Here is a 27,713-nt window from a genome sequence, read left to right on the forward strand (position 1 = left end):
AGAGAGGAGGAGGGGAGGAGGAGGAGGGGGAGGAAGAGGAGGGAAGGAAGAGGAGGGAGGAGGTGGAGGGGAGGAGGAGGAGGGGAGGAGGTGGAGGGAGGAAGGTGGGAAGGAGGTGGAGGAGGTGGAGGGAGATGAGGAGGGGAGATGGAGGAGGTGGAGGTGAGGATGGTGGAGAGGAGAAAATGGAGGGGAGGAAGTTGGAGTGGAGGAAGTTGGAGGGGAGGAAGGTGGAGGGGAGGAAGGTGGAGGGAGGAAGGTGGATGGGAGGAAGGTGGAGGAGTGGGAGGTGGAGATGCGGGAGGTGGAGGGAAGAAGTTGGGGGAGGTGGAGGGGAGGAAGGTGAAGGTGGGGGTGGAAGGGGAGGAAGGTGGAGGGTGGAAGGGAAGGGAAGGGGAGGAAGGTGGAGGGGAAGAAGGTGGAGGGGAGGAAGGGGGAGGGGAGGAAGGGGGAGGGGAGGAAAGGGAGGAAGGGGAGGGGAGGGAGGGAGGAAGGGGGAGGGGAGGGAGGAAGAGGAGGGAGGAAGAGGAGGGAGGAAGGGGAGGGAGGGAAGGGGAGGGGAGGAAGGGGGAGGGGAGGAAGGTGAGGGGAGGAAGGGGGAGGGGAGGAAGGGGGAGGGAGGAAAGGAAGGTGGAGGTGAGGAAGGGGAGGTGAGTAAGCGGAGGGGAGGATGTGGAGGGGAGAAGGTGGAGGGGGAGCAGGTGAAGGGAGGAGGTGGAGGGGAGTAAGGTGGGAAGAAGGTTGAGGGGAAGAGGTGGAGGGGAGGATGGTGGAGAGGAGAAGTTGGAGGGGAGAAGTTGGAGGGAGGAAGTGGAGGGAGGAAGTTGAGGGGAGGAAGTTGGAGGGGAGGAAGTTGGAGGGGAGGACGTTGGAGGGGAGGAAGGTGGAGGGGTGGAAAGTGGAGGTGGAGGGGAGGAAGTTGGATGTGGAAGAAGGGAGGTGGAGGGAAGAAGTTGGGGAAGGTGGTGGAGGGGAGGAAGGGGTTTGGAGGAAGGAGGAGGGGGAGGGAAGGGGGATGGGAGGAAGGGGAGGGGAGGAAGGGGAAGGGGAGGAAGGGGAAGGGGAGGAAGGGGAAGGGGAGGAAGGGGAGGAGGAGGAAGGGGAGGAGAGAATGTGGAGGGTTGGAAGGGGGATGGGAGGAAAGTGGAGTGGAGAAGGGGATGGAGGAAGGTGGAGGGGAGAAGGGTATGGGAGGAAGGTGGAGGGGAGGAAGGTGGAGGGGAGGAAGGCGGAAGGGAAGATGGTGGAGGAGAGAAGGCGAGGAGAGAAGGTGGAGGGGAGAAGGTGGAAGGGAGGAGGAGGGGGGGAGGAGGTGGAGGGGAGGAGGAGGAGGGGGAGGAGGTGGAGGGGAGGAGGTGGAGGGAGGAAGGTGGGAAGGAGGTGGAGGGGAGGAGGTGGAGGGGAGGAGGTGGAGGGGAGATGGAGGAGGGAGATGGAGGAGGGGAGATGGAGGAGGGGAGACGGAGGAGGTGGAGGTGAGGATGGTGGGAGAGGAGAAAATGGAGGGGAGGAAGTTGGAGGGGAGGAAGTTGGAGGGGAGGAAGGTGAAGGGAGGAAGGTGGAAGGGCGGGAGGTGGAGGGGCGGGAGGTGGAGGGGAGGAAATTGGATGTGGAAGGAAGGGAGGTGGAGGGAAGAAGTTGGGGGAGGTGGTGGAGGGGAGGAAGGGGCTTGGGAGGAAGGGGGATGGGAGAAGGGGAGGGGAGGAAGGGGAGGGGAGGAAGGGGAGGGGAGGAAGGGGAGGGGAGGGGGAGGAAGGGGAGGGGAGGGGGAGGAAGGGGGAGGGGAGGGGAGTAGGGGGAGGTGAGGGAGGAAGGGGGAGGTGAGGGAGGAAGGGGGAGATGAGGAGGGGGAGGTGAGGAAGGGGAGGTGAGGAAGGTGGAGGTGAGGAAGGGAGATGGGAGGAAGGGGGATGGGAGGAAGGGGATGGAGGAAGGGGATGGGAGGAAGGTGGGGGAGAGTGGGATGGGAGGAAGGTGGAGGGGAGAAGGGGATGGGAGGAAGGTGGAGGGGAGGAAGGGGGATGGTGGAAGGGGGATGGGAGGAAGGGATTGGGAGGGATGGGAGGGATGGGAGGAAGGGAGGGGAGGAGGGGAGGGGAGGAAGGGGAGGGGAGGAAGGGGGAGGGGAGGAAGGGGGAGGGGAGGAAGGGGAGGGGAGGAAGGGGAGGGGAGGAAGGGGGAGGGGAGGAGGGGGAGGGGAGGAAGGGGAGGGGAGGATGGGGGAGGGGAGGAAGGGGGAGGGAAGGATGGGGGAGGGAGAAGGGGGAGGGGAGGAAGGGGGAGGGGAGGAAGGGGGAGGGGAGGGAGGGGAGGGGAGGAAGGGGAGGAGGAAGGGAGGAGGAAGGGGGAGGGGAGGAAGGGGAGGGGAGGAAGGGGGAGGGGAGGAAGGGGAGGGGAGGAAGGGGGAGGGAAGGAAGGGGGGAGGGAGGAGGGGGAGGGGAGGAAGGGGAGGGGAGGAAGGGGAGGGGAGGAAGGGGAGGGGAGAATGTGGAGGGTTGGAAGGTGGTGGGAGTTAGGTTGAAGGAGGGGAGAGGAGGTTGAGGGGAAGAAGGAGGGGAGAAGGTGAGGGGAGGAGGAGGGGAGAGGAGGAGGGGAGGAGGAGGAGGAGGGGAGAGGGAGGGGAGAGGAGGTGGAGGGAGGAAGGGGGAGGAAGGTGGAGGTGGTGGTAGGGGAGTAGGTGGGGGGAGGAGATGGAGGGGAGGAAGGTGGAGGAGGTGGTGGAGGGAGGAAGGTGGGGGAGGAAGGTGAGAGGGAGGAGGGTGGAGGGGTGGGAGGTGGAGGGGCGGGAGGTGGAAGGGAGGAAGTTGGATGTGGAAGGGAGGGAGGTGGAGGAAGAAGTTGGGGGAGGGGGTGGAGAGGAAGGTGGGTGGGAAGGTGGAGGCGTGAAGGTGAAGGTGGGGGTGGAAGGGAGGAAAGGGGAGGGTAGAAGGTGGAGGTGAGAAGATGGAGGAGGAGGGAGATGGAGGGGAGGGAGGTGGAAGGAGGGAGGAGGAGGGGAGAATGCTGGAGGGGAGGGAGCTGAAGGGAGGGAGGTGGAGGGGAGAAGTTGGAAGGGAGAGGTGGAAGGGAGAGGTGGAGGGGACCAAGGTGGAGGGGACAAGGTGGAGCTGGAGGGGGTGGAGGGTGGGAGGGGGAGGAAGGAAGGAGTGGAGGGAGGTGGAAGAGAGGAGATGGAAGAGAGGAGGGGAGAATGTGGAGGGGAAGAGGTGGAAGGGAGAGGTGGAGGGGAGAAGGTGAGGGAGAAGGTGGAGGGGAGGAGGTGAGGGGACAAGGTGGAGGGGACAAGGTGGAGGGGAGAAGTTAGAGAGGAGAGGAGAATTTGGTGGGCCCGGAGAATTTGGAGGTAGGGAGAATGGGAGGCAACACAAGGAACAAGGAAAAAAGGAAAAAGGGAGGAAAGAAGAAGAAAAGAATTTGGAGGGGGAACAATATGGACAGGGAAAATTTGAAAGGGCTGAAAGTGGTGAAGAAGTTGGGAGAGAGTGGGTGGAAAGAAGGTGGGGAGAGAAGTTGAGAAGAGAGGTGGGTGGAGAGAAGGTGGAGGTGTGAAAGTAGTGAGAGAAGAAGGCTGGTGTGAGAGACCATGGTAGGGAGAAAGCGGGGTGAGAGAAGGTGGGTGGGCTGAAGGGTTGTGTCACACCAGCCAGGTTTGCACTGACCACTGCCGGTGACAAAGTAGAGTTGAATTGTGTCCAAAGCTGGGAAATTGATTGAACCTGTTGCTTAAAGGCCATTCGATACAACAACTGCGAACGATCTCTGTCATTACTAGATTCAGCCGTACTTCACAAGCTACAATGATAGTGATCATTATAGCCAAGAGTCCTGTTAGCATCTAATCTGCTGAATCATGTGGTTACAGTTTTAACACTTAATAGCGAAATGGAAAGAATTACAAGCAGATCTCTTTGCTAACACCAGTCTCATACTCTTTCTGTTTTTGCACGAGTGCAATATGGTGAATTTAATGTCTGCTAGACACATACCAATGTAGGTGTTCAGTAGCTTGGATTGAAGATTGTAATTTGCAGTTACTCAACTCTGGGATACTCTGAGTCACACTGCCACACTTCTGCAATAATCAGCAGCTCCTCAGCGTTCATTTCCTCTCCTTCAGCGTACAGTCGTGCCTTGGCAAGTCATAGTCACTTCAACTACAAACCTTTATCAGCTGTTAAAGAAATGACCTCTGCTTCCAAAAGGTAAGAATACATTTTTAATGTACTTTTTCAACCCCTCTTTTATGAATTATTAACAGAAACATAGCATTCTGTGGGTCTTTTATTACATTAACACCAGGAATCCTACAGCAACCACTGTCAGGGATGTGGACATCAAATTCGTAAGCTTTGGAATATGAATAAAGCATTTGAAAAAAACTGTATATTACCATGCTTTTCAAAATTGAAGCCACTGTATGCTATGTCTTAGTGAAACATTAGATTGTTTTTTAAATGTCACTGTGCAAATATTTTGAACACCAAGCTGCAGATCTAACACTTATTCAGCCCAGTCAGTTACAGAAGCATTTGGGCTGAGTTGACAGCTGTTTTTAATTCTCTCAAGGATATGCAAGTCCGTTACAGAAACTATTTCAGAAACTGGGAAACTTGCAGTTTGTTGGCACAATAACATTTTTCATCTTTCAAGAATTTTCATGACTGATTTTTTTTTCCACATCGGTGTGTTGCAGTTGATAATTTTCTCTACCCTTTCTGAGATTAGAAGTGTGGAAGGAAACCCTGATGGCCTTTGTCAACTAAAGCTATAGATATAGAGGTAGGTCATTCTCCCAAAACATCACATCACTCAGTTTTGTCCCTGAATTTCACAGGGACTTGCTGCTTATTTGGCACTGGAGGACTTGCAGACAAATAATCTGTATCATACTGCTTTAGAGCGCTAATTGTCAGACATTATTTAGTATCCAATTATTCCTATGTGATATGGAAGCATTTACAAAGTCCTGCAGATTATTAGTTTCTGTTTTATGTGCTTGCAATGCCAGATTCTGCTTGAGGAGTAGCCTCTAAGACACACAATCACTTCTTTGTTTTCATTGTAGTGTTACTACCCACACCAGCATTCATTTAAAAATGAGTTATGAATGTCAACATTCCTTATTTCTCACCTTACGGTTCAGGACATATTCACGAACAAAATATTACTGAAAACAATTATGAGGTAGGGAATTAAATTCATTAAAATGGAACTATTAACCAACAGCTAACGCAGCTCGCTAACAATCATAATTACTAACTTCTCTCAGCCAGCAAAATAATGAAAATATTACTACATAACTGGACTACAAAAATAGAGAAGAGCTTGTTGGAACTAAATAGTAATTGTTTGCAATAATCTGAAGGGGGTTGGATACACCCAGTAGCTCTTTCAACTTCAGCCATTTTAAGCTTTTGGCATCTCTGCCTCATTTCGACAGTGAACATCAGATTCACAATGCTAAATGATTATCTGTTATATTCTAGATTGAAGCATATTCACAAGGGAAAAAAAGTTACTCAAATGAAACATTTAGTTTAGCTTCCAGAACAATTCTATTACAATGCAACTGATCAAAAATGGGGAATAAAAGGAATAAACTGTTAACTGCCTCTGACTGCTGTCACTCTCTCTCTGAGGTTTTAAATCTAAGATTATTCCCACCTTCAACTATCTTCCTTTTAATTTAGAAATACAAACAAGTCAGTCAGAAGTTGTTTAAATTGCATTCAGGTTGTATATAGACTCTCCAGATTCAGCTGAGCTTTGACAAGCACATTCACAGTTCTTATTAAATTGGAAAAAACCCAACCGTTTATTAAAGCTACATATCATTCTGAATGCAATTGGTTTAATTCATTTTTATTGAACATTTGGTAGTCATAGAGTGCATTTACAAACTGAATAATTAGCATTAATAACGTTGAATAATTAACATTCAAGAACCTTTCCTTGCAAAGGTCAGCACTCTGGGGAGTTTGTTGATTATGGGTAAGGTTATCTCTCGTGAAGAGCATATGTCCCTAAACGCTTTATCAGATCAAACTCATGTGTGTACCAGTCATATTTTATGACATTTACGTTTAAAAAAAATTTGAACACAGATATGCATCTTATCTAAGCAAAGAGAGAACCTCTATTCAAAGATGGATGAGACTTAAATTATATTCTTCCTTAGTAATATTATTTAATTCTATTTTCTTCCATTCTTTGTAAATTGGTTTTGTCGGTGCACAGTGCCTCATTTGAATGACTGTTCTTTCTTTTGGCAAGTAGCCTGGTCACGAAGAGTTCACAGATGAATCTGACACTGCACCACACACGCACATTTTTTTTTAATCAGATATCAAATTAACAGTCAGTTTCAGGAATTAAAGCTGAATGCATTTACTCTTCACTTAACTCTGCTCCAATACAGTCCAAATAAAATGTTCACTGAAGTTAACCAATTCAACAAAGTTCAGTGGTTAAATTGAAGCCTCTTGGAATCAATGATGAGCAGGATTACCATTTGAAAACTGGTTGCACGTAATAGTTGGTGTTCTTTTGGATGTGTTTGTTGCTTGGCAACTAGTTAGAATACTCTATGTCACGCTTTACCTCTTTGTTGTTTCAGTACCAAATGTGGTGTGTGAAATTTAGTTTCCTATGGCCTTCCTTTTCACTTATGAGCATAAATATGAACTGCTTTAACCCAGCATACCAAAGGTGTCCTTAAAGAGCTGTTTCACTCAGTGTGTTAATACAGCCCTGGCAGAAAGGACTGCGAGATTAGTAAGAATCATCGAAGGCTGGTCATGGACATAGAGGAAGATCAGGCAGCATGCACAAATCTTTACTCATGTAGCAGGAAAAAGCAAAGCTTCAGTGAAGAAAAGGGTGGTACTTTTAATATGAAATGCATTTTATTCAGCAGATTCACAAACAGTCATTGTGAAAGCATGGTAATTGCCAGGCTGTGCTTTCTGATACCTAACATTCTGTTTATTCCCTTCGTACTTTTTAAACCAACAGAACCAAGAAAGAAACAAAGGAAAGTTTCCCTAATGAAGCTGGAATGACAGCTAAAAGTCACAAAAAAACAGCCAATGGGGTTTAGCATTTCCTATTTCATCCCAAGTGCCTGGTTCCAAATTATAGGAAGGATGTCAATAAAATTGAGAGAGTACAGAGGAGATTTACTAGAATGTTGCCTGGGTTTCATCTCCTAAGTTACAGAGAAAGGTTGAACAAGTTGGGCCTTTATTCTTTGGAGCGTAGAAGGTTGAGGGGAAGACTTGATAGAGGTGTTTAAAATTATGAGGAGGATTGATAGAGTTGACGTGGATAGGCTTTTTCCATTGAGAGTGGGGGAGATTCAAACAAGAGGACATGAGGTGAGAGTTAAAAGGCAAAAGTTTAGGGGTAGCATGAGGGGGAACTTCTTTACTCAGAGAGTGGTAGCTGTGTGGAATGAGCTTCCAGCAGAAGTGGTTGAGGCAGGTTCGATGTTGTCATTTAAAGTTAAATTGGATAGATATATGGACAGGAAAGGAATGGAGGGTTATGGGCTGAGTGCAGGCCAGTGGGAATAGGATAGGGTAAGAGTTTGGCACGGACTAGAAGGGCCGAGATGGCCTGTTTCCGTGCTGTAATTGTTATATGGTTATATGGTTATATACTGCTCGGCCCCCTGTTCACTCTCCCATGCCAACAATTTTACAAAATCAAGGCTCTGTCCTAAGGTTGTGCAGCTGTAGCGATTTCTAAATGTAATAACTTCCAAAATGCCAAAAATACTGTATTTGAAATTCCCTGCTTGAAAGCAACACCATCCTCACAGATATACCAGTACAAAGTTGTTACTTTCTTTGTAACACTAATCGATCAAGCCATTCTCAGTAATCTTGTCTCTCTTAAAACCCATCCCTCATCTTCAACAATAAAGCCCGAGAACAAATCTCAATCAATTGCAGATTTAAAAGGATCAAAACATGCATTTTTGCCTTCAAATATCTCTATTTTCAATTTCATTAAATTTTTATATGAATTTTGCGTTAAACTGCTCATCCACCAATCACAAATGCCTTCTGGAGTTGGGGACAAAATTATTCTAAAACAGTTTCTGTGTTGATGGATTGGGTTATTAAAATACACATCCACCAATTACAATCACACTTGCTGGATCTCGGACTTGTATTCACTGATTACAACTGAAATTTTGCAACTGGAGCTCATATTTAACATCAAAAACACCAAATACCTAATTCTGTGCCATATAACAGCTGGCTAATAAAATGTGACCTTGTTTCTCTGGTATTGAAAGAAGAGTACAAATGAAAGGTGCCCATGAACAGCTTGAATATGGTTAACACTGAACGTAAACCTGTTAAGAATCACACAATGTCTTCTGCAAAGAATCTTTTGTCTATGTAGGAAGGAAGTCATGAGTAGCATTTCGCTGTTTTTAGGTGATTGACTAATACAGAACTTGGAAGAGTACAGGACAAGAACTGGCCATTTGACCCACAATGTTGTGTTGATCCAGTTAAAGAGCAAATCAAAAACACTCAAACACTAATCCCTCCTACTTACACCATGTCCACATCCCTGCATCTTCCTTCCAGCCAAGTGCCTATCCCAATGTCTCTAATGTATTTGGCTCTTCCACCATATCGGGCAGTGCTTTCCAGGCATCCAGCACTCTCTGAATAAAAAACTTCTCCTCACGGCCCCTTGAACCTCCCCCTTCTCACCTTTAATGCATGTCTCTGGTATTAGACATTTCAACCCTGGGACAAAGATACTCCCTGTCCACTCTATTTATGCCTCTCATAATCTTGTAAACCTCTATCATGCCTCCCCTCAGATACTCCCTGTCCACTCTATCTATGCCTCTCATAATCTTGTACACCTCTATCACATCTCCCCTCAGCCTCCAATGCTCCAGAGAAAACATCTGAAGTTTATCCAGTGTCTCATGATAGCACTTGCTCTCTAAACCAGGCAGCATCCTAGTAGACCTCTTCTGCACTCTTTCCAAGGTCTCAACATCCTTCCTATATTGACGCAACCAGAACTGTATGCAATACTCCAGATGTGGCCTAACCAGAGTTCTATGAAGTTGCAACATAACCTCCTGACTTTTGAATTCAATGCCTCGACTAATAAGAACACACATTCCATAAGCTTTCCTAACCACATTATTGACCACTTTCAAGGAGCTATGAACTGAAATCCTAAGAGCTCTCTGCTAAGCAATACTGTTAAGGATTTTGCCTTTAACAGTGTACTGTCTCCTTGCATCTGCCCTACTGAAGTGCAGCACCTCACATTTATCTGGGTTAAACTCCATCTGCCATTTCTCAGCCCATATCTGCAACTGATCTATATTGTGCTGTGTTCTTTGCCAGTCTTCTACACTATCCACAACTCCTCCAATCTTGGTATCATCTGCAAACTTACTAACCTACCCATCTACATTTTCATCCAGGTCATTTGTGTATATTACAAACAGTAGTGGTCCCAGCACAGGTCCCTGCAGAACACCACTAATTACAGACCTCTGGCTTGAATAAGTCCCTTCAACCACTACCCTCTGTCTCCTATGCGCAAACCAGCTCTGAGTCCAAACAGCCAATTCACCATGGAGCCCATTCATCTTAATCTTTGGGATTAGCCTCCCATGAGGGACTTTGTCAAACACCTTACTAAAATCCATGTAGACAACATTCACTGCCCTACCCTCATCAATCTCTCTCGTCACCTTGTCAAAAAACTCAAGCAAGTTGGTAAGACACGACCTGCCCCGTACAGTCATGCTGGCTCTCCCTTATTAGGCTATGGGTTTCCAAATGCTCTTGTATCCTTTCCCTCAGAATTTTCTCCATCAATTCCCCTGCAACTGACGTGTGACTCTCCTGTCTAAAGTTCCTAGGATTTTCCCTTGTTCCCTTCTTAAACAGAGGTAAAACATTAACCACTTGCCTGTTATTTGGGACCTCACCTATGGCTAAAGATAAAAAGATACTGGTCAAGGACCCAACAATCTCATCTCTTGCATCCTTCAATAACCTGGGGTAAATCCCAACAGGCTCTGAGAATCCACCTTTGATACTCATTAGAGGCACAACACTTCCTATTCCTTGACCTCTAAAACACCCAAATATATTTATACACTCAGCATTGATCTCCTGGTCTTCCACATCCTTTTCCTTGGTAGATACTGAAACAAAGTACTCATTAAGTACCTCACTCACATTCTCCGCATTCAAGCAGATGTTCCCCTCTTTATCCTTGAATGGTCCCACCCTCTCCCAGGTTATCCTCTTACTCTTGATGGATGTATTGAATGCCCTGGGATCCATCTTAATCCTACTTGCCAAGGATTTGGCTCCTGGCTTCCCAATTCCCTTCTTTACTTCTTTTCTGGCTCTTTATACTCCTCATGTGCTTTGTTCGATCCTAACTTCCGAGGCTTTACATACTTTTCCTTCTTCTTCTTGAATAAATTCGTCACCTCTCTGGACATCCAAGGTTCTCTTATCTTTCCATCCCTGTCCTTCCTTGTGACAGGAAAATACCTTTCCTGTACTCTGTGCAGTTGATCTTTAAGCACCCTCCACATGTCTGATGTGGACTTGCCAGAGAAAAGGCGTTCCCAATTAACACTTCTTAGTTCCTGCCTAATCCCCTTGACATTTGCCCTACTCCAGTTTAAAACAGTTCCCCCAAGGATCATACTTATTCTTATCTATGGCTATCCGGAAAGTTAGGGAGTTGTGGCCTAACTATTCACCCTCTGGAAGGTCAGTCACCTGGCCCGGCTCATCATGCAACATCAGGTCCCATACCGCCCCTCCTCTCGTTGTACCATCCACATATACACAATAAATTCCCAGATACACTTAACAAATTCAGCCCTATCTAAACTCCTTACACTAAAAAGGTCCCAGCTTATATCAGGGAAGTTGAAATCCCCTATGACAACAACTCTATTTTTAGACATTTCCTTAATCTGATTATATATCTGTTCCTCAATGAATCGGTAACTACTGGGGGGGTCTGTAGTATAATCCCATCAGTGTGATTGCACCCTTCCTGTTCCTGACAGACTCAGTGTCTGACCCCTCCATTATGTCTCCTCTGAGTGTAGCTGTGATATTGTCCTCCATTAGGCTTAGAACTCCATACCCTCTCTTACCTCCTCCTCTATCAAAAACCTGGTAATTAATCACCCATTCCTGCCCCTCTCTCAACCAAGTTTCAATAATGACTACAACATCATTGTTCCATATACCAATCCATGGTCTAAGTTAATCACCTTTACCCATAATACTCCTAGCATTAAAATATACACACTTCAAATTAGTTGATCCATCACAGCTTGTTATTTTGATTTTGCTTTTCAATTCCTTTCCTGACATCTACCTTCTGGCCTGATCCTTCCTTTACTGGCCTGTTTCCTAGCCCACTGCAAAGCTAGTTTAAACTCTCCCGAGTTCTATCAGTGAAGCTCACGGCCAGGAAATTGGTTCCCCTCCAGTTCAGGTGCAACCCGTCCCTCTTGTACAGGTCACCCTTTCCCCAGAAAAATCCAATGATCCGTGAACTTGGAACCCTGTCCCACCACCTCTGCAGCCACTCACTCCTCCGTGCTACCACCCCATTCTTAGCTGCATGAGCCCTTAGGCACCGGGAGTCATCCAGCGATTATAACCTTGGGAGGTCCTTCTCTTCAGCCTCTTTCCTATCTCTATATACTCAATACATAGGACCTTTCTGCCTATGTCATTGGTGCCAATATTACCATGACCCCTGGCTGAGCCCTCTCCCATGGACCCTAGCGCCCAGGAGGCAACACACCATCCTGGTTTCTCTTCTGCAGCCACAGAATCTCCTTTCTGTTCCACAAACTATTGAGCCCGCCCCCCCCCCCCCGGCACTGCCAGACTTTACCCTTCCCTGTAGAGCCTCAGAGCCGGCCACTGTGCCACCAGCCTGGCTGCTGCTGCTGGGAGCCCCCAGCAGTATCCAAAGGGGTATACTTGTTGCTGAGGGGAATGGCCACAGGGGAACCCTGAAATGACTTCTTAATCCCCTTACCTCTCCTGGCGGTCACCTATCTACTGTCCGAAGCTTGTACTCTGGGTGTGACTACTCCCTCAAAAGTCTTGTCTATAATCTCTTCCGCCTCCCGAATGATCCTGAGAACCTCCAACTCCAGCCCCATCTCCTTGCCCAGTCTGTCAGGCTCTGTGTTGGGTGCACTTTCCGTAGATGTAGTCATCATGGAAACAGTCAGGTATCCCAAATTCCCAGGTCTGATAGGAGCATTCCACCCTGACTATTCTATACCAAAAAGGAGAAAGGCTTGCCTCTTCTTAATTGCCTTCGCCTGTTTACGCCAAAGCCTGATAAGCCAAACCCTTCACACCCTATTACTGGCCCACTCCACTGACACTGACACTTTCTGCGCCTGCACAGCCCAAAAAGGCCGGCCTTGCCTGAATCTGCTCCTTCTTAATTCTCTCTCCCAACTTCCGTAGGGCTCTGACACTGACACACTCCCCTCACCTGAGCTGCCGATAAAAGACTGGCTTTACCTGAGTCTGCTCTTTTTATGCTTGCACTCCTAGCTCCTGTAGGCCTCTGCACAGCCCAAAAAGGTAGGTACATTAATTTTGAAATTCAATACTAAAAAAAATACAGCAGCTATATTTGCATTGAATTTAAACAAAACTCTTATTTTGTTACCAAAGTTACTACTGACCTTTTTAATCTCATGTAAGATTCATTGACAGCTGGTCTACATTCTGCACGCTGAACCACAACACCTTCAAAGGTTAGTTTTTCTTAGGGTGAGAAAAGAAAACATCAAATGAGTGTTTGAGAATTAAATACAGCTTTAAGAACAGAACTAAAATTCAGAATATCAAAAATTACAGTAAGAATGGGTCATAAACCAGGTAGCCTCTACCCAATCTCAAATGCAGTGAGCAGAAGATGAAAAACAATCACCAACCATTTATTACGTTCTACCACATGGTATGATCGTGGTTCGATGTTTTGTGCCTTGATATAAAGGAGCACCAGTGCTCTTCCCCCAATGCACTGGATCACTACGGACCTTGTCTGACCAACTAGAAAACAGCCGAGGTACCAGTTTCAGTGTGAGTAGAAGAACAGCATGGCTCCACTCTCTTTAACACTGTTATGAACACTGAAAAGGGGAACAACCATGGTAGGGTTTAACTAAGCTGAACAGGGGGGTGGGAACCGGAGTGATGAAGTTGAGGACGGAACAGTTGGTATACAAGTCAAGTCAGTGTGTAGTGAGACTGAGGAAGGACGGGCAGATGACAGGGCAAAATTGTAGTCAGTGGGTTGAGGTGAAGTGTAACGTGGGGGCAAATTTGAAAAGGGTGATGAATACAGGACTGAAGGTGTTACATTTGAATGCACTTACAGAATAAGGTAGATGATCTCGTAGCGCAGTTAGAGTTATTGAGTAAAACAACATGGAAACAGGGCCTTTGGTCCAACTTGTCCATGCTGGCTAGGACACCTATTTAAGCCAGTCCCATTTTCTCACATTTAGCCTATATCCCTCTCAACCTTTCCTATCCATGTAACTATCCAAGTGTTTTGAAAATGTTAATATTGTACCCAGCTTGGAGACTGGCAGGTATAAAGTTGTGGACATCACTGATTCATGGCTTAGAAGGTCATAGTTGGGAGCTCAGCATCTGAGAATATACATCTTACTTAAAAGTCAGGCAAATAGGCAGAGGGAGTGGGGTTGCTCTGTTGGTAACTCAAACCTTAGAAAGAGGTGACATAGATTGGAAGATGTACAGTTAAGAAACTACAAGGGTAAAACAACTGTGATGGGAGTTATATACAGCCCTCCAAACAGTAGCCCAGATGTAGGGAGACAGAAAAGACGTGTAAAAAGGGCAATGTTATGATAGTTATGGGGGATTGCAATATGCAGGCTGATTTGGGAAAATCAGGTTGATGCTGGATGCCAAGAGAGTGAATTTGTTGAATGTCTACAAGATGGCTTTTTAGAACCCACTGAGGGAAAGGCAATTTGGGATTGGGGATTGTGTAATGTACCAAATTTGATTAGGGAGTTTAAGGTAAAGAAACCCTTAGGAGGCAGTGATCATAATATGACAGAATTTATCTTACAGATTGAATGGAGAAACTGGACCCAGATGTATCAATACCATTGGCTCCATGGCACTGTAGTGGTACGCAAGACACTATTACAACTTGGGGCATCAGAATTTGGAGTTTAATTCTGGTGCCCTCTGTAAGGAGTACGTCCTCCCTGTAGAATGTGTGGGTTTTCTCTAGGTGCTCTAGTTTCCTCCCACAGTCCAACATACTGCGGGGGGGAGGGGTTAATTGATCATTGAAAATTGTGCTAGGGTCAGATCGGGTTTGCTGGGGGTTGGTGGGGTACGGCTCGAAGGACCAGAATAGCTGACTCCATGCTGTGTCACTAAACAAATAAATAAGTACAGTGGAGTAAAGGGAATTAGAGGCATGCGAGAGGAGCTGGCCAAAGCTGTTTGGAAGGAGACATTAGCAGGGATGGTAGCAGAACAACAATGGCTAGACTTCTGGGGGAAATTCAGAGGTGCAGGACAGATACATCCCAAAGATGAAGTAGTCGTGGATGAGACAATTGTGACTGATAGGGGACGTCAAAGACAACATATAAGCAAAAGAGCAGGCATATAATATAGTAAAACTTAGTGGGAAGCTTTTAAAAAACAGAAGGCTGAAATAAAAAAACCTTAAGGAGAGAAATTATGAAATATGCAGATAAGCTAGCCGATAATATAAAAGAGGACACCAAATTGTTTTCAGTATATAAAGCGTAAAAGAAGTGAGAGTGGATATTGAACTGCTGGAAAATGATATAGAGAGGTAGAAATGAGGGACAAAGAAACTTAATAAGTATTTCGCATCATTCACTGTGGAAGACATTAGCAAAATGTCAAAAATTCAAGAGTCTCGGTTGAAGGGACCGCAGTTAATATTACTATGGAGAAGGTGCTTGGGAAACTGAAAGGTCTGAAGCTAGATAAATCACTTGGACCTGAGGGACTACACCCCAGGGTTCTGAAAGACATAAGTGAATATATCGTGGAGGCATTAGCAATGATCTTTCAAGAATCACTAGATTCTGGAACAGTTCCAGAAGAATAGAAGATTGCAAGTATCACTCCACTCTTTCAGAAGATAAGGTGGCAAAAAAAAAGGAAATTATGGATCAGTTAGCTGACTTCAGTGGTTGGGAAGATGTTGGAGTTCATTATTAAGGATAAGATTTTGGGGGTACTTGGGGGCACATGACGAAATAGATCAAAGTCAGCATAATTTCCTTAATGGAAAATCTTGCCTGAAAAATCTGTTGGAATTCTTTGAGGAAATAACAGACAGAATAGACAAAGGAGAGTCAGTGGATGTTATTTATTTGGATCAGAAGGCCTTTGACAAGGTGCTGTACATGAGGTTGCTAGACAAGATAAGTGCCCATGGCATTACAGGAAAGATACTAGCATGGATAGAAGATTGGCTGACTGACAGGAAGTAAAGGGGGCCATTTCTGGTTGGTTGCCCGTGACTAGTAGTGTTGCATGGGGGTCTGTGTTGGGACCTCTTCTTTTCACGTTATACATCAATAATTTAGGTGACAGAATTGATGGCTTTGTGGCCAAGTTTGTGGACAATACGAAGGTAGGTGAAGGGGAAGGTAGAGGAAGCAAAGAATCTGCAGAAGAAGCTTAGATTGGGAGAACGGGCCAAGAAGTGGCAGATGGAATATAGTGTAGGTAAGTATATAGTTATGCACTTTGGTAGAAGGAATAAAGGCTTAGACTATTTTATAAATAGGGAGAAAATTCAAAAATTAGAGGTTCAAAGAGATTTGGGAGTCTTTGTGCAGGATTCCCTAAAAGTTAGCTGGGAGGTTGAGTTGGTGGTAAGGAAGGCAAATGTAATGTCAGCATTCATTTCAAGAAGACTAGAATACAAGAGCAAGGATGTAATGCTGAGGCTTTATGAGATCTTGGTCAGACCTCACTTGGAGTATTGTGAGCAGTTTTGGGCCCCTTATCTAAGAAAAGATGTGCTGGGATAGGAGCAGGTCCAGAGGAGGTGCATGAGAATGATTCCAGAAATGAAGGGGTTAATGTATGAGGACGATTTGATGGCTCTGGGTCTGTACACACTGGAGTTTAGAAGAATAAGGGGGATCTCATTGAAATCTATTGAATATTGAAAGGCTTAGATAGAGTGGATGTGGAGAGGATGTTTCCTATAGTCTAGGACCAGAGGGCACAGCCTCAGAATACAAGGATGTCCATTTGGAGATGAGAAGGTATTTCTTTAGCCAGAGGGAAGTGAATCTGAGGACTTCATTCTCACAGATCACCATGCAGGCCAAGTCATTGGGCATACTTAAAGCAGAGTTCGATATGTTCCTGATTGGTCAGGGTGTCAGGGGACATGGGGAGAAGGCAAGAGAATGGGGTTGAGAGGGATAGTAATTCAGCCACGATGGAATGGCAGAACAGAGTCAATTGGCTGAATGGCCTAATTCTTCTCCTATGTCTTATGGTCTTAACAGATAAAGTCGAGGCTGGAGAAATGTGGCAGAAAAACATTTTCCTGCTCTCTAATTAAAAATCACATATTTACTGTTTGCAAAAGACTACAAAGAGCAGCAAGAACTTCAAATGCAACACAGCAAGTTAAAAAACTGTATCCAGGCTTTAACATCACAGATTAATTCTGAATAAATACTAAAGAAAGAAGTACAGCTGTGATCCAGTGATCCCTTGAACACTGACATCCCATAACCAGGTCACAGAGCATAAAGCCTTTAAAAATGCAACACCCTGAAGCTAAATAAAATGTTAATGTTTTTTAACTACTATTCGGTGCATTAAAGGGGTGGTACTTTTAGACTTCGTGTCTAATTGCAGGACCACCCCTTTCACTGCGGACAATTTACATTTAAAAACTTGTTGGACTGGTTTTTTCCCAATTTCTGATTAAATGGTGACCTAGATGTTTCTTGAGGGCAGCTCTTTCAAAATGAACAGTGGCATCCACACTGCTAGAATGTATGGGAAACATATCTCTGTCTTGAAGACCTCTCTTCACAGCAGCCACAATAGAACAACGTTAAAGGCTGCTGTACGGGGGGGGGGGGGAGAAAATGGGGAGGGGGTGGGGGGGTTGATACCCATTTGTTCAATATTGGTCAGTCCATTGCTGTGATCTCTGGTATTTGGAGCACCAATATCTATTCTGAGACTTAACATAATGTATAAATCCACGCAGTGCATTAAAACTCAGGTAGGCACACACAGCAACAGACAACGACACCATAAAGACTCTACTTGCTTCAGGGCTTCTCCTTACTGTATTTGGAATCATGAGCAGTCTGCACATTATAGTTCAATTGTTGTGTGTGAAACACTGGAGAAAGGTGCTTCACGCGTTAATGACACGAGAAATGTCAGCTGTGCTCAGGTGAACTGCTCCAAAAGTGGACAGTCAAATTTTATATGAGGTTGCAATGAGCTTGGTAAGGTCACAAAATTTGATTCTTGTTTAAATCCAGTGATTTTGAAAGTGTTAAATTCAATACAAATTCAGCTGCAGTATTTGTTACTGTTGAAATTCAAATTGAATTTATCTATATTAGCCAATCACCTAAATACCAATTCTATGAACAGTGGGAACAGCTGGTCCAATTTTACGATGGTGGGAATGGCAGGTTTCTAATTTTGTGATGAGCGCAATTGTATGAAAACAAAAATGATTTTTATTTGTGACTTGTGATTAATACATCAATTTCTAGGCTGAAGAGTTAACTATACAAAACTTAACCAGTCTTTTCATTTCCTTCAGAGAAACCCACAAGTAAACAATCTGCATCTGTGTCAGCTTAAGCCCCAATTCCACTGGTTCAGTAGCACAACAGTAATTAAATGGCAAGATAGAAGCGCGACTGCTTAACAATGGCGCACTTAACCCATACTGCAGAAAAATACATGCATTTAAGTAGACATAACAACTGTTCTAGTGATCATTTTCACAACCCATCCAACTCCAACGCAGCCCTCTCTCTACTGAAGCTCAGCTTCTCGTTGAACAGTCATTGGAACACTGGCTCAAACATTCATTGGTGCTGCAAACCAACAACCATTATTTATTTGAACAGTAGTGGCAAGCTGAGAGGGTTATTCAGTTGTGAGAGTGCTGCAAGGATGCTCCTTTCGTTCTCGTCAGACATACGCACAGAGGGGTGACACGGCAGTCAGTGCAATGCTGTTACACCTCGGGTCATCGGAGTTTGAAGATCATTCCGACATCATTTGTAAGGAGTTTGTACGTCCTTCTGTGAGCGGGTAGATTTCCTACAGGTGCTCTGGTTTCCTCCCACAGCCTAAAGACTTACTGGTTAGTAAGTTAATTGGTCACTGTAGGTCGTCTCGTGATTAGGCAAGGGTTAAATCAGTAGGTGCTGGGTAGTGCGGCTCATTGGGCTGGAAAGGCCTGTTCTGTGAATCTCTAAGTTGATAAATAAAGTCACTCTAGCAGGGGTCACACGTCAGAGAAAGGGGGCTTTTGTGTTTTCTTCTCCATCCGCTGGTAGGAGGCAGCTTGATCAACCACTGAAAAGGACAAACAAAACCCTGCCCTGTTCCAGGTTCTAATTAATCATTGCCTTTAGTAATCTCACTCTGTCGCAACCAGAAAGAAACATTTTTAGCCTCCAAATAGACAAAGTTACGATCTGCTCTATTGAAGAAAGTAAATAACCCCCTCCCCAAACAAAACTACCCAGACCCAATAAGCTGCGTAAAACAAACTGTGCTGTTATTTTCCTCAGAAATTCGCCGGATTTGTGGAAGATAAAGCCATAATGGCAACAATAAACACTGTATATCACTGTAGGGAAACTATCTGATCCACGGTAGTACAGCTGTATAAATGCTGACATATAACAATGCTAGCTCTCGCCTTTGCCCATCACAAAAGTCATACAAATACCATTCAGTGTCCTATAACAGGGAAAAATATACTCTTCACCAAATAATTAATTTATCTGTATATTAAGGGTTAATTTAAGTAGGATTCAAAAAGAACAACACATTGATGAGGAGATCTGGTCATCATTCAATAATCAGTGAAGTGCTTTCTGTGATTAATTCAGGAGGATTATGGTTTCCAAAAATCATGGATTAAAGCAAGCACAGAAATAAGCATACAAACAGTAACTTTTCAAAAGAAAATCAAGCTCCTAGATTATTTGAGAGTCCTGTTAATTTCTTAATATTTCTGATGTCTACAAGAAGGGTCAGAGCCATCTCTATTTCCTGAGGAGACTGAGGTCCTTTAACATCTGCCGGACAATGCTGAGGATGTTCTACGAGTCTGTGGTGGCCAGTGCTATCATGTTTGCTGTTGTGTGCTGGGGCAGCAGGCTGAGGGTAGCAGACACCAACAGAATCAACAAACTCATTCCTAGGGCCAGTGATGTTGTGGGGATGGAACCGGACTCTCTGACGGTGGTGTCTGAAAAGAGAATGCTGTCCAAGTTGCATGCCATCTTGGACAATGTCTCCCATCCACTACATAATGTACTGGGTGGACACAGGAGTACATTCAGCCAGAGACTCATTCCACTGAGATGAAACACAGAGCGTCATAGGAGGTCATTCCTGCCTGTGGCTATCAAACTTTACAACTCCTCCCTTGGAGGGTCAGACACCCTGAGCCAATAGGCTGGTCCTGGACTTATTTACTGGCATAATTTACATATTACTATTTAACTATTTATGGTTTTATTACTATTTAATTATTTATGGTGCAACTCTAACGAAAACCAATTTCCCCCGGGATCAGTAAAGTATGACTACTATGACAGATTTAGAGCTAGGCATGCAAAAAATAAATCTAACTAGCTTGGCCATTAGCATAACCCGAGTGAAAATAGCTTCATTTTCTGTTCAATTCAAATTGACAAAATGCAAAGAAATAATACAAACATATACATCCTTCACACTCCAGTGATATCTCAAAAGATTTACTGCTGAGGGAACTTTCCTGAAATTAAGTCACTGTTGGCAAAGATAGCAGGCATTTACTCAGAGAAAGTAACATTTTCACCACTCAGATATCAGATAATGGCTAACTCCAGATCAAAGCATCTCCACAAGGCAGGGAGACCATTATCTCCAAATTCCCTTTTATTCAGGCCCTATTTCAATTTGAAATAGCCCATCACAGAATAAACAGCAAAAAGACAAGCATTTGATCCATTTAGTTAGTGCTGGTGTTATAATCTATAAAAGTCTATTCTATACTTTGAGCAGCTGGTCAAGGAGCACATTAAAGCCTTTCTCCCGGCTACACTGGACCCTTTCCTGTTTGCTTTTCACTCAAATCGATCCATTGTCGATGCAATAGCCTCCGTCCTCCACTCTCTCCTGTCCCACCTGGAAAATGGGGTCTCATATGCCAGACTGCTGTGAATGGACTTCAGTTTGGCATTTAACACCATCATACCCCAGAAACTTGTGGGGAAACTGTCCTTGCTGGGTCTCAACACCTCCCTCTGCGCGGGCAGCAACGTCTCTGGTCCCATTACACTGAGCACTGGTGCTCCCCAAGGCTGTGAGCTCAGCCCATTGCTGTTCACACCACTGACACATGACTGTGTCGCAGGATCCAGCTCAAACTGTGCCATCAAGTTTGTGGACGACACAACAGTGGTTGGCCTTATCAAGGACGAAGATGAGTCGGAGTATAGAGAGGAAGTGGAGTAGCTGGTGGACTGGTGTGAGAAGAACAACCTAAACCAAGGAAATCATTGTGGATTTCAGAAAGGTGCAGATGAACCTTCCACCTCTGCCAGTACATGGCTCCTCTGTTGAGAGTCAAGTGCTGCAAATTCCTGGGAGTTCACATCATGGGTGACCTCACCTGGTCCCTTAATATCACCTCCCTGAACAAGAAGGCACAGCAGTGCCTCCACTTCCTAAGAAGACTGAGGCAAGCAAGGCTCCCCCACCCACCACAATCTTAACTGCATTTTATAAGAGCACCATTGAGAATGACCAGAAAGTTGCATCTCCATCTGGTATGGGGGCAGTCGAGCATCAGACCGCAAGTCCCCACAAAGGACTCTGAGAACAGCTGAGAGGATCATAGGAGTTTCATCAGGGACATTTATCAGGAGTGTTGCATATGCAGGGCCCTTAGTATTATTAAGGATCCCACAATCCATCCAGCATCCTCTTTGACTTTCTACCATCAGGCAGGAGACTATGATGCATAAAAACAAGAACAGTCAGGATGGGAAACATTTTCTTCCCCCAGGCCATCAGGCTTCTGAACTCCCTGCTGCATTGTATTCAAAGTGACACTGGTTAATCCGTTGTGTACCCCACAATATTTAATATTAATGCACTTTAGTTTGTTAGTTATGTGTGATTCATCTGTAGATTTTAACCTTACCTTCATAAGTTATTGTGTGTTATGTGTGTTTACACTCTGGTTTGGAGAAATATTTTCTCGTTTCTATATACATGTATATAGTTAAATAACAATAATCTTGATTTGACTTGTCTTAACTACCTCACCTTAGCCTTTCAACAAAATGTTCCATTCCACTTTCTTTAACATATTTGTTGCCTTTTAAAAGTATTCAAGTTACTTAGAACATCGAACACAGAACAGTAAAGCACAGGAACAAGTCCTTCAGCCCACAATGTCGTGCCGAACCAGCTAAAATGTAAACCAAAAAAACACCCAAAATCTAATCCCTCCTACCTACACAATGTCCATATCCCTCCATCCTCCTTACATCCATGTACCTATCCAAACACCTCTTAAAAGCCTCTAATGTATTTGCCTCTACCTCCATACCAGGCAGCACATTCCACAGAGTAAAAAACTTACCCCTCACATCCCCTTTGAACCTACCTTCTCTCACCTTCAAAGCCTCTATCCTCTCTGGTATGAGACATTTCTACCCTGGAAACAGATGCTCCCTGTCTATTCTACTTATGCCTCTCATAATCTTAAAAACCTCTCCCCCTTAACCTCTGGTGCTCCAGAGAAAACAACCCAAGTCCAGCCTCTTGTGATAGCCCATGCTGTCGAAACGAGGCAACATCCTGATAAAACTCTTCTGCATCCTCTCCAAAGCCTCAACATCCTCTCTATAGTGAGGCAACCAGAAATGTATGCAATACTCCAGATGTGGCCTAACCAGAGTTTTATAAGGTTGCAACATAACCTCATCACTTTTGAACTCAATGTCTTGACTAATAAAAGCAAGCATTCCATAAGCCTTCTTAACCTCCTTATCAATTTGTGTAGCCACTTTCAAGGAGTTATGAACTTGTTCCCAAGATCTCTCTGATAAGCAACATTGTTAAGGATCTTGCCCTTAACAGTGTACTGTCTCCTTGCATTTGCCCTACCAAGGTGCAATACCTCATTTTTACATGGGTTAAACTCCATCTGCCATTTCTCTGCCCACATCTGCAACTGATCTATGTTGCACTGTATTCTTTGCCAGTCTTCTACACAATGCACAACTCCACCAATCTTGGTATCATCTGCAAACTTGCTAACCTACGCAACTACATTTTCATTCGGGTCATTTATATACATCACAAACATCAAAGATCCCAGCACAGATCCCCACGGAACACCACTAATTACAGCCCTCCACCTCAAGTAAGTCCCTTCAACCACTACCACTCTCTTCTATGTGCAAGCCAGTTCTGAATCCAAACAGCTAATTTGCCGCAGACACCGTGCATTGTAATTTTCTAGAATAGTCTCCCCTGAGGGACTTTGTCAAATGCCTTACTAAAATCCATGTAGACAACATCCACTGCCCTACATTCATCAATCTCTCTTGTCACCTTGTCAAAAAACTCAATCAAGTTGATAAGGCACAACCTGCCACACGCAAACCCAATCTCTCTTGTCACCTTGTCAAAAAACTCAATCAAGTTGATAAGGCACGACCTGCCACACGCAAACCCAAGCTCTCCCTAATTAGGCCATGGGTTTTCAAATGCTCATATGTCCTATTCCTAAGAATTTCCTCCAGCAATTTCCTACAACTGACACAAGACTCTCCACTCTATTGTTTCCAGGATTCTCCCTTGTTCCCTCCTTAAATAGAGGTACAACATCAGCCACTCACCAGTTCTCCAGGACCTCACCTGTGGTTAGAGAGGATATGAAGAAAATGGCCCCAGCAATTTCATCTCTTGTCTCCTTCAATAAACTGGGGTAAATCCCATCAGGCCCTGGGGGCTTATTCACCTTAATACTCCTTAGGAGACACAACACTTCTTCCTCCTTGACCTCTAAACACCTCTAAACACACAAATGTATTTATACACCCAGCACTGATCTCCTGGTCCTCCATATCCTTTTCCTTGGTAAGTGCTTAAAGGACTCATTAAGTACCTCACTCACATTCCCTGCATCAAAGCAAATGTTCCCCTCTTTATCCTTGAGTGGACCTACCCTCTCACTGGTTAACTTCTTGCTCTTGATGTACATATAGAACATTTAGAGATTTACCTTTATCCATCCTGCCAAGGCTCCTAGCTTCCTAGTTCCCTTCTTTACTTCTTTTCTGGTTTCTTTATCATCCTCATGTGCTCCGTTTGATTCTGACTTCCGAGGCCTTACATACTTTTCCTTTTTCTTCTTGATTAAATTCATCACCTCTCTCGACATCCAAGGTTCTCTTATCTTTCCATCCCTGTCCCTCCTTCCAACAGCTACATACCTTTCCTGTACTCTGTGCAATTGATGTTTAAACACCCTTCACTTGTCCAGTGTGGACTTGCCAGAAAATTGGAGTTCCCGATCGACTCTTCTTAGTTCCTACCTAATGTCCTCTAGGTAGAAAGTTGAGAAACAGGACCTGCAGGGTGGTAATCTCTAGATTGCTGCCTGTGACACAAACTCGTGAGGGTAAAAATACGGTGATTTGCGTATGAATGCATGGCTGAGGACCTGGTGCAGGAGGTAAGGGTTCAGATTTCTAGATTATTGGCATCTTTTGGGGAGAAGGTACACCTTGTACAAAAAGGATGGGTTACACCTGGACCCGAGGGCATCCAATATCCTTGTGGGCAGGTTGGCTAGAGTTGTTCGAGTGTATTTAAACTAATTTGGCAGGGGAATGGGAACCAGAGTGATCGTCCTGTAGTGTTGAAGATGAGGTTTACAAACAGAGGCAATGTGTAGTGAGACTTCTAGCAAGGACAGGCTTATGATCTGGCAAAATTGCAGTCAACTGGATGAGTTGAAATGTAAAAGGCAGACAAAATCGAAAAGGGCGAATACAGGACTGAAGGTGTTATATTTGAATGCACTCAGTATATGGAATAAGGTAGATGAACTTGTAGCACAGTTACAGATTGGAATGTATGATGTTGTAGGCATCACTGAAACTTCCTTCCAGTTTTGAGCCAACAACTGAATTACTGTGTCCCACAAATTACCGCAGCACATATTTGAATGTAAAGTTAAGGACTTTTCCCAAACATGTCACATGAACTACTTGAATTATAAGGAAGGATATACTAGCAAAAGGCTGAGTGTGATGATGATTCACCACATTGACTGGTGAGATACAGAGACCGTCAGAATGAGCCTGTACTCCCTCAAATTTAAATTAGCAAATAGGTTTCTTTGCTTTGTATGCCAACTATACAGATCATTTCATCACATCGGTAGTACAAGGGAAAAACAATAACTGAATGCAGAATAAAGTGTTGCAGTTACAGAGAAAGTGCAGTGCAGGCAGACAAGAAGGTGCAAGGCCATGACAGGATAGAATGAGAGATCAATACGCGAACATATCACGCAAGGGGACAGTTCAACAGTCTTATAACATTGGGGTAGAAGCTGTTCTTGAGCCTGTTGGTATGTGCTTTCAGATTTTTCTAGTAGGAGAGTGTATGCAAAGTTGAAGGAGACTTTGATTATATTGATTGCTTTACGGAAGCAGCAAGGAGTGTAAACAGAGTCTACGGAGAGGAGACTGGTTTTCGAGACACGCTGAGCTGCGTCCACAACTCTGCAGTTCCCTCAATTCTCAGGGAGACCAGTTGCCGTCACAAACCGTGATGCATCCAGGTAGAATGCTTTCTGTGGTGCAACTATAAGAGTTAGTGAGGCTCGAGAGGGATGTGGTGAATTTCTTTAGCCTCTTGAGGAAGCAAGGTGCAAGGGCACTTCCACCCCAGGCATTCTCTCTTCTCAGCAACCCCATCAGGCAGCACATACAAAAGCCTGAAAGCATGTACCATCAGACTCCTGGATAGCTCCCAGCCTGCTGCTGTAAGACTACCGAACTGTCGACTCATCACAGCTCTGCACTGCACTTCTACCATAACTATTTACTCGTTCTGCATTCTGTTATTGTTTTTTTCTGTATGACCTCATTGCACTATTGTAATGAAATTATGTGTACCAATGGCATGCAAAAGGGAACGAAAACCAATTTCCCCCGAGATCAACAAAGTATGACTATGACTATTTATTTTTTACAGGATATTTGCATAAGTCAGGTCCTCCTTAACTGGGCATCAGACACTGTCTTGAGGCACTCTTGCTAAGATCTCCTTCATTTCTGCTGAGTCCCAATGCCACTCACGTTCAATCCCTGCCCTGATCTCAATGGCGGTCACCATCAAGGGCACCTCCTGTATTCAGGTTCCTTGTCTATGTCTGGACCATGAGTGTGTTTAAACTAATTTGGCAGGGGGATGGGAAACAGAATGATAGTGTTAAAGATGAGATAGTTGCATTCAAGATCTCGAATGCAAATTGCACATTAGAGAGGTGGTCTACTCATAACATTGCTAGCAAAAACTTTCTCCTCTTGAGTAACACATACAAAATGCGGGAGGAATTCGGCAGGTCATGGAGAGAAATAAACAAGCAATATTTTGGGCCAAGACCCTTTGATGAGTGTCCCGATGAAAGGTGTCAGCCCAAAACATCAACTGTTTAGATGCTGACTGACCTGCTCAGCTCCTCCAGCACTTTCTATGTGTTACTCTGGCTTTCTAACATCAGAATCTCTTGTGTTTATGATTTTCTCCTTTGAATCCATCTTGTTTAAATGGGTGGCAGTGCCAGACAATACATCAAAAGATGATCTGAATTTGAAGATGGAGCTTGTGCTCGGTCACTCACATCAGTATTGTCATCGTCAGCTGAAAGTATTGGAGGGCACGCTGACACATTCTGATTTTCTGATAACTTGCCATTTATTTCTCACCAATGGGACAATAGTACACTTTCCGGTGTCTCAACGCAATGTCTAGATTAATGGAAAATGATCCAACCATTTTAGAAATGACAATATCAACTGTAATTTTAAGGAAATGGGTTTCATTTCCTCTATAGCTTCAGGGTTATTTGAAATTAGCAGTCTAACATGATATCAATGCTAAATAAATGAAATTTACTTTGCAGAAATACAAGGTTTTCCCTTTTTACAAGGTGAACAAGAAATTAAATTAAGTGACAGTGACAAAATGGATTTTATTTTACAGCGCATTAACAATTAGAATTTTGATGTGACAATTAGAATTTTGATGTGCATATGACAACAGTATTAAATGTGCATCAGCATAACCTGTGATAACATGGCCACACTACTTCTTTCTCCAGTATTATTGTAAAGTTAGAGATAAATCCTGTTTCATGAGAAGTGCATGAGGATGAGCCAGGAGCCGTAACAAGCATATCTAAAAATTTAACGCTAACAGGTAACAGTGCAATACACTACATGCACTCAGTGGCCACTTTATTAGGTACACCTGCTCAATAATGCAAATATCTGATCAGCCAGTCATGGGGCAGCAACTCAGTGCACAAAAGCATGCAGGCATAGTCATGACGTTCAGTTAAAACATCAGGATGAGGAAGAAACGTGACCTAAGTGACCTTGACTGTGAAATGATCGCTGGTGCCTGACTGGGTGGTTGGAGTATCTCAGAAACTGCTGGGCTCCTGGAATCTTCCACATACAGCAGTCTCTAGAGTTTACAAATAAGAATGGTGTGAAATACAAAAAAAACATCAAGGGAGTGGAAGTTCTGTGGGACAAAACACTTTGTTAATGAGGGAGGTCAGAGAATGGCCAGCCAGGTTCAAGCTGACAGGAAGGTGACAGTAACTCAAATAACCACATGTTACAACAGTGGTGTGCAGAAGAGCACCTCTGAACATATAATACAATGAATGTTGAAGTGGATGCACTACAGCAGCATGAGACCATGCAGGGTTCCAATCCTGAACCTAATGAAGTAGTCACTGAATGTAAAACCCAAAGTTTGAAAAAACAATATACAGGTCGACCTTCTCTAATCCGACTACCTGTAATCCGGTTCCTTCGATATTCCGCACTGATTTGAAATTTTCCGTGCAACTGTAATTTCAAATTTTCTGGGCCACCGTACCAATCTGCTGCACATTGTTTTGGTTGTGCTAGATCTGTTCATGTGTTGGCACACTCCTGCAAGCACAGACAGGCGATTCCTGCTTGTTTTCCTGCATTTATTAATACCATTTGCGTGAGGTGCACCCACCCATCTCACCTGCCAGCGGCGGGGGAGCTGGCACGCGCTGGGTCGGTCCGC

At 44.6% G+C, this 27,713-nt stretch overlaps 2 protein-coding genes across 5 annotated transcripts in view; one reads left to right on the forward strand and one right to left on the reverse strand.

Moving 5' to 3' along the window:
• Positions 1 to 27,713, reverse strand: part of gtf2f2b (general transcription factor IIF, polypeptide 2b) — a 133,694-nt gene that overhangs the window by 41,653 nt on the left and 64,328 nt on the right. For both annotated transcript variants that reach the window (XM_072260808.1, XM_072260807.1), the window contains one exon: positions 12,752 to 12,833. In XM_072260808.1, coding sequence (XP_072116909.1) covers positions 12,752 to 12,833 — 82 coding nt within the window. The remainder of the gene's footprint in view (positions 1 to 12,751; positions 12,834 to 27,713) is intronic.
• kctd4 (potassium channel tetramerization domain containing 4) overlaps positions 4,097 to 27,713 on the forward strand; it is a 30,162-nt gene continuing 6,545 nt past the window's right edge. For 2 of the 3 annotated variants that reach the window (XM_072260812.1, XM_072260811.1), the window contains exon 1: positions 4,098 to 4,202. The gene's annotated coding sequence lies outside the window, so the exon portion shown is untranslated. Of the gene's footprint in view, positions 4,203 to 27,713 lie in introns of all 3 variants that reach the window. The other variant, XM_072260809.1, reaches the window with a different exon arrangement.

This window comes from Mobula birostris, chromosome 6 (genome assembly GCF_030028105.1).
Source record: "Mobula birostris isolate sMobBir1 chromosome 6, sMobBir1.hap1, whole genome shotgun sequence".
NCBI classification, from domain to species: Eukaryota; Metazoa; Chordata; class Chondrichthyes; order Myliobatiformes; family Myliobatidae; genus Mobula; species Mobula birostris.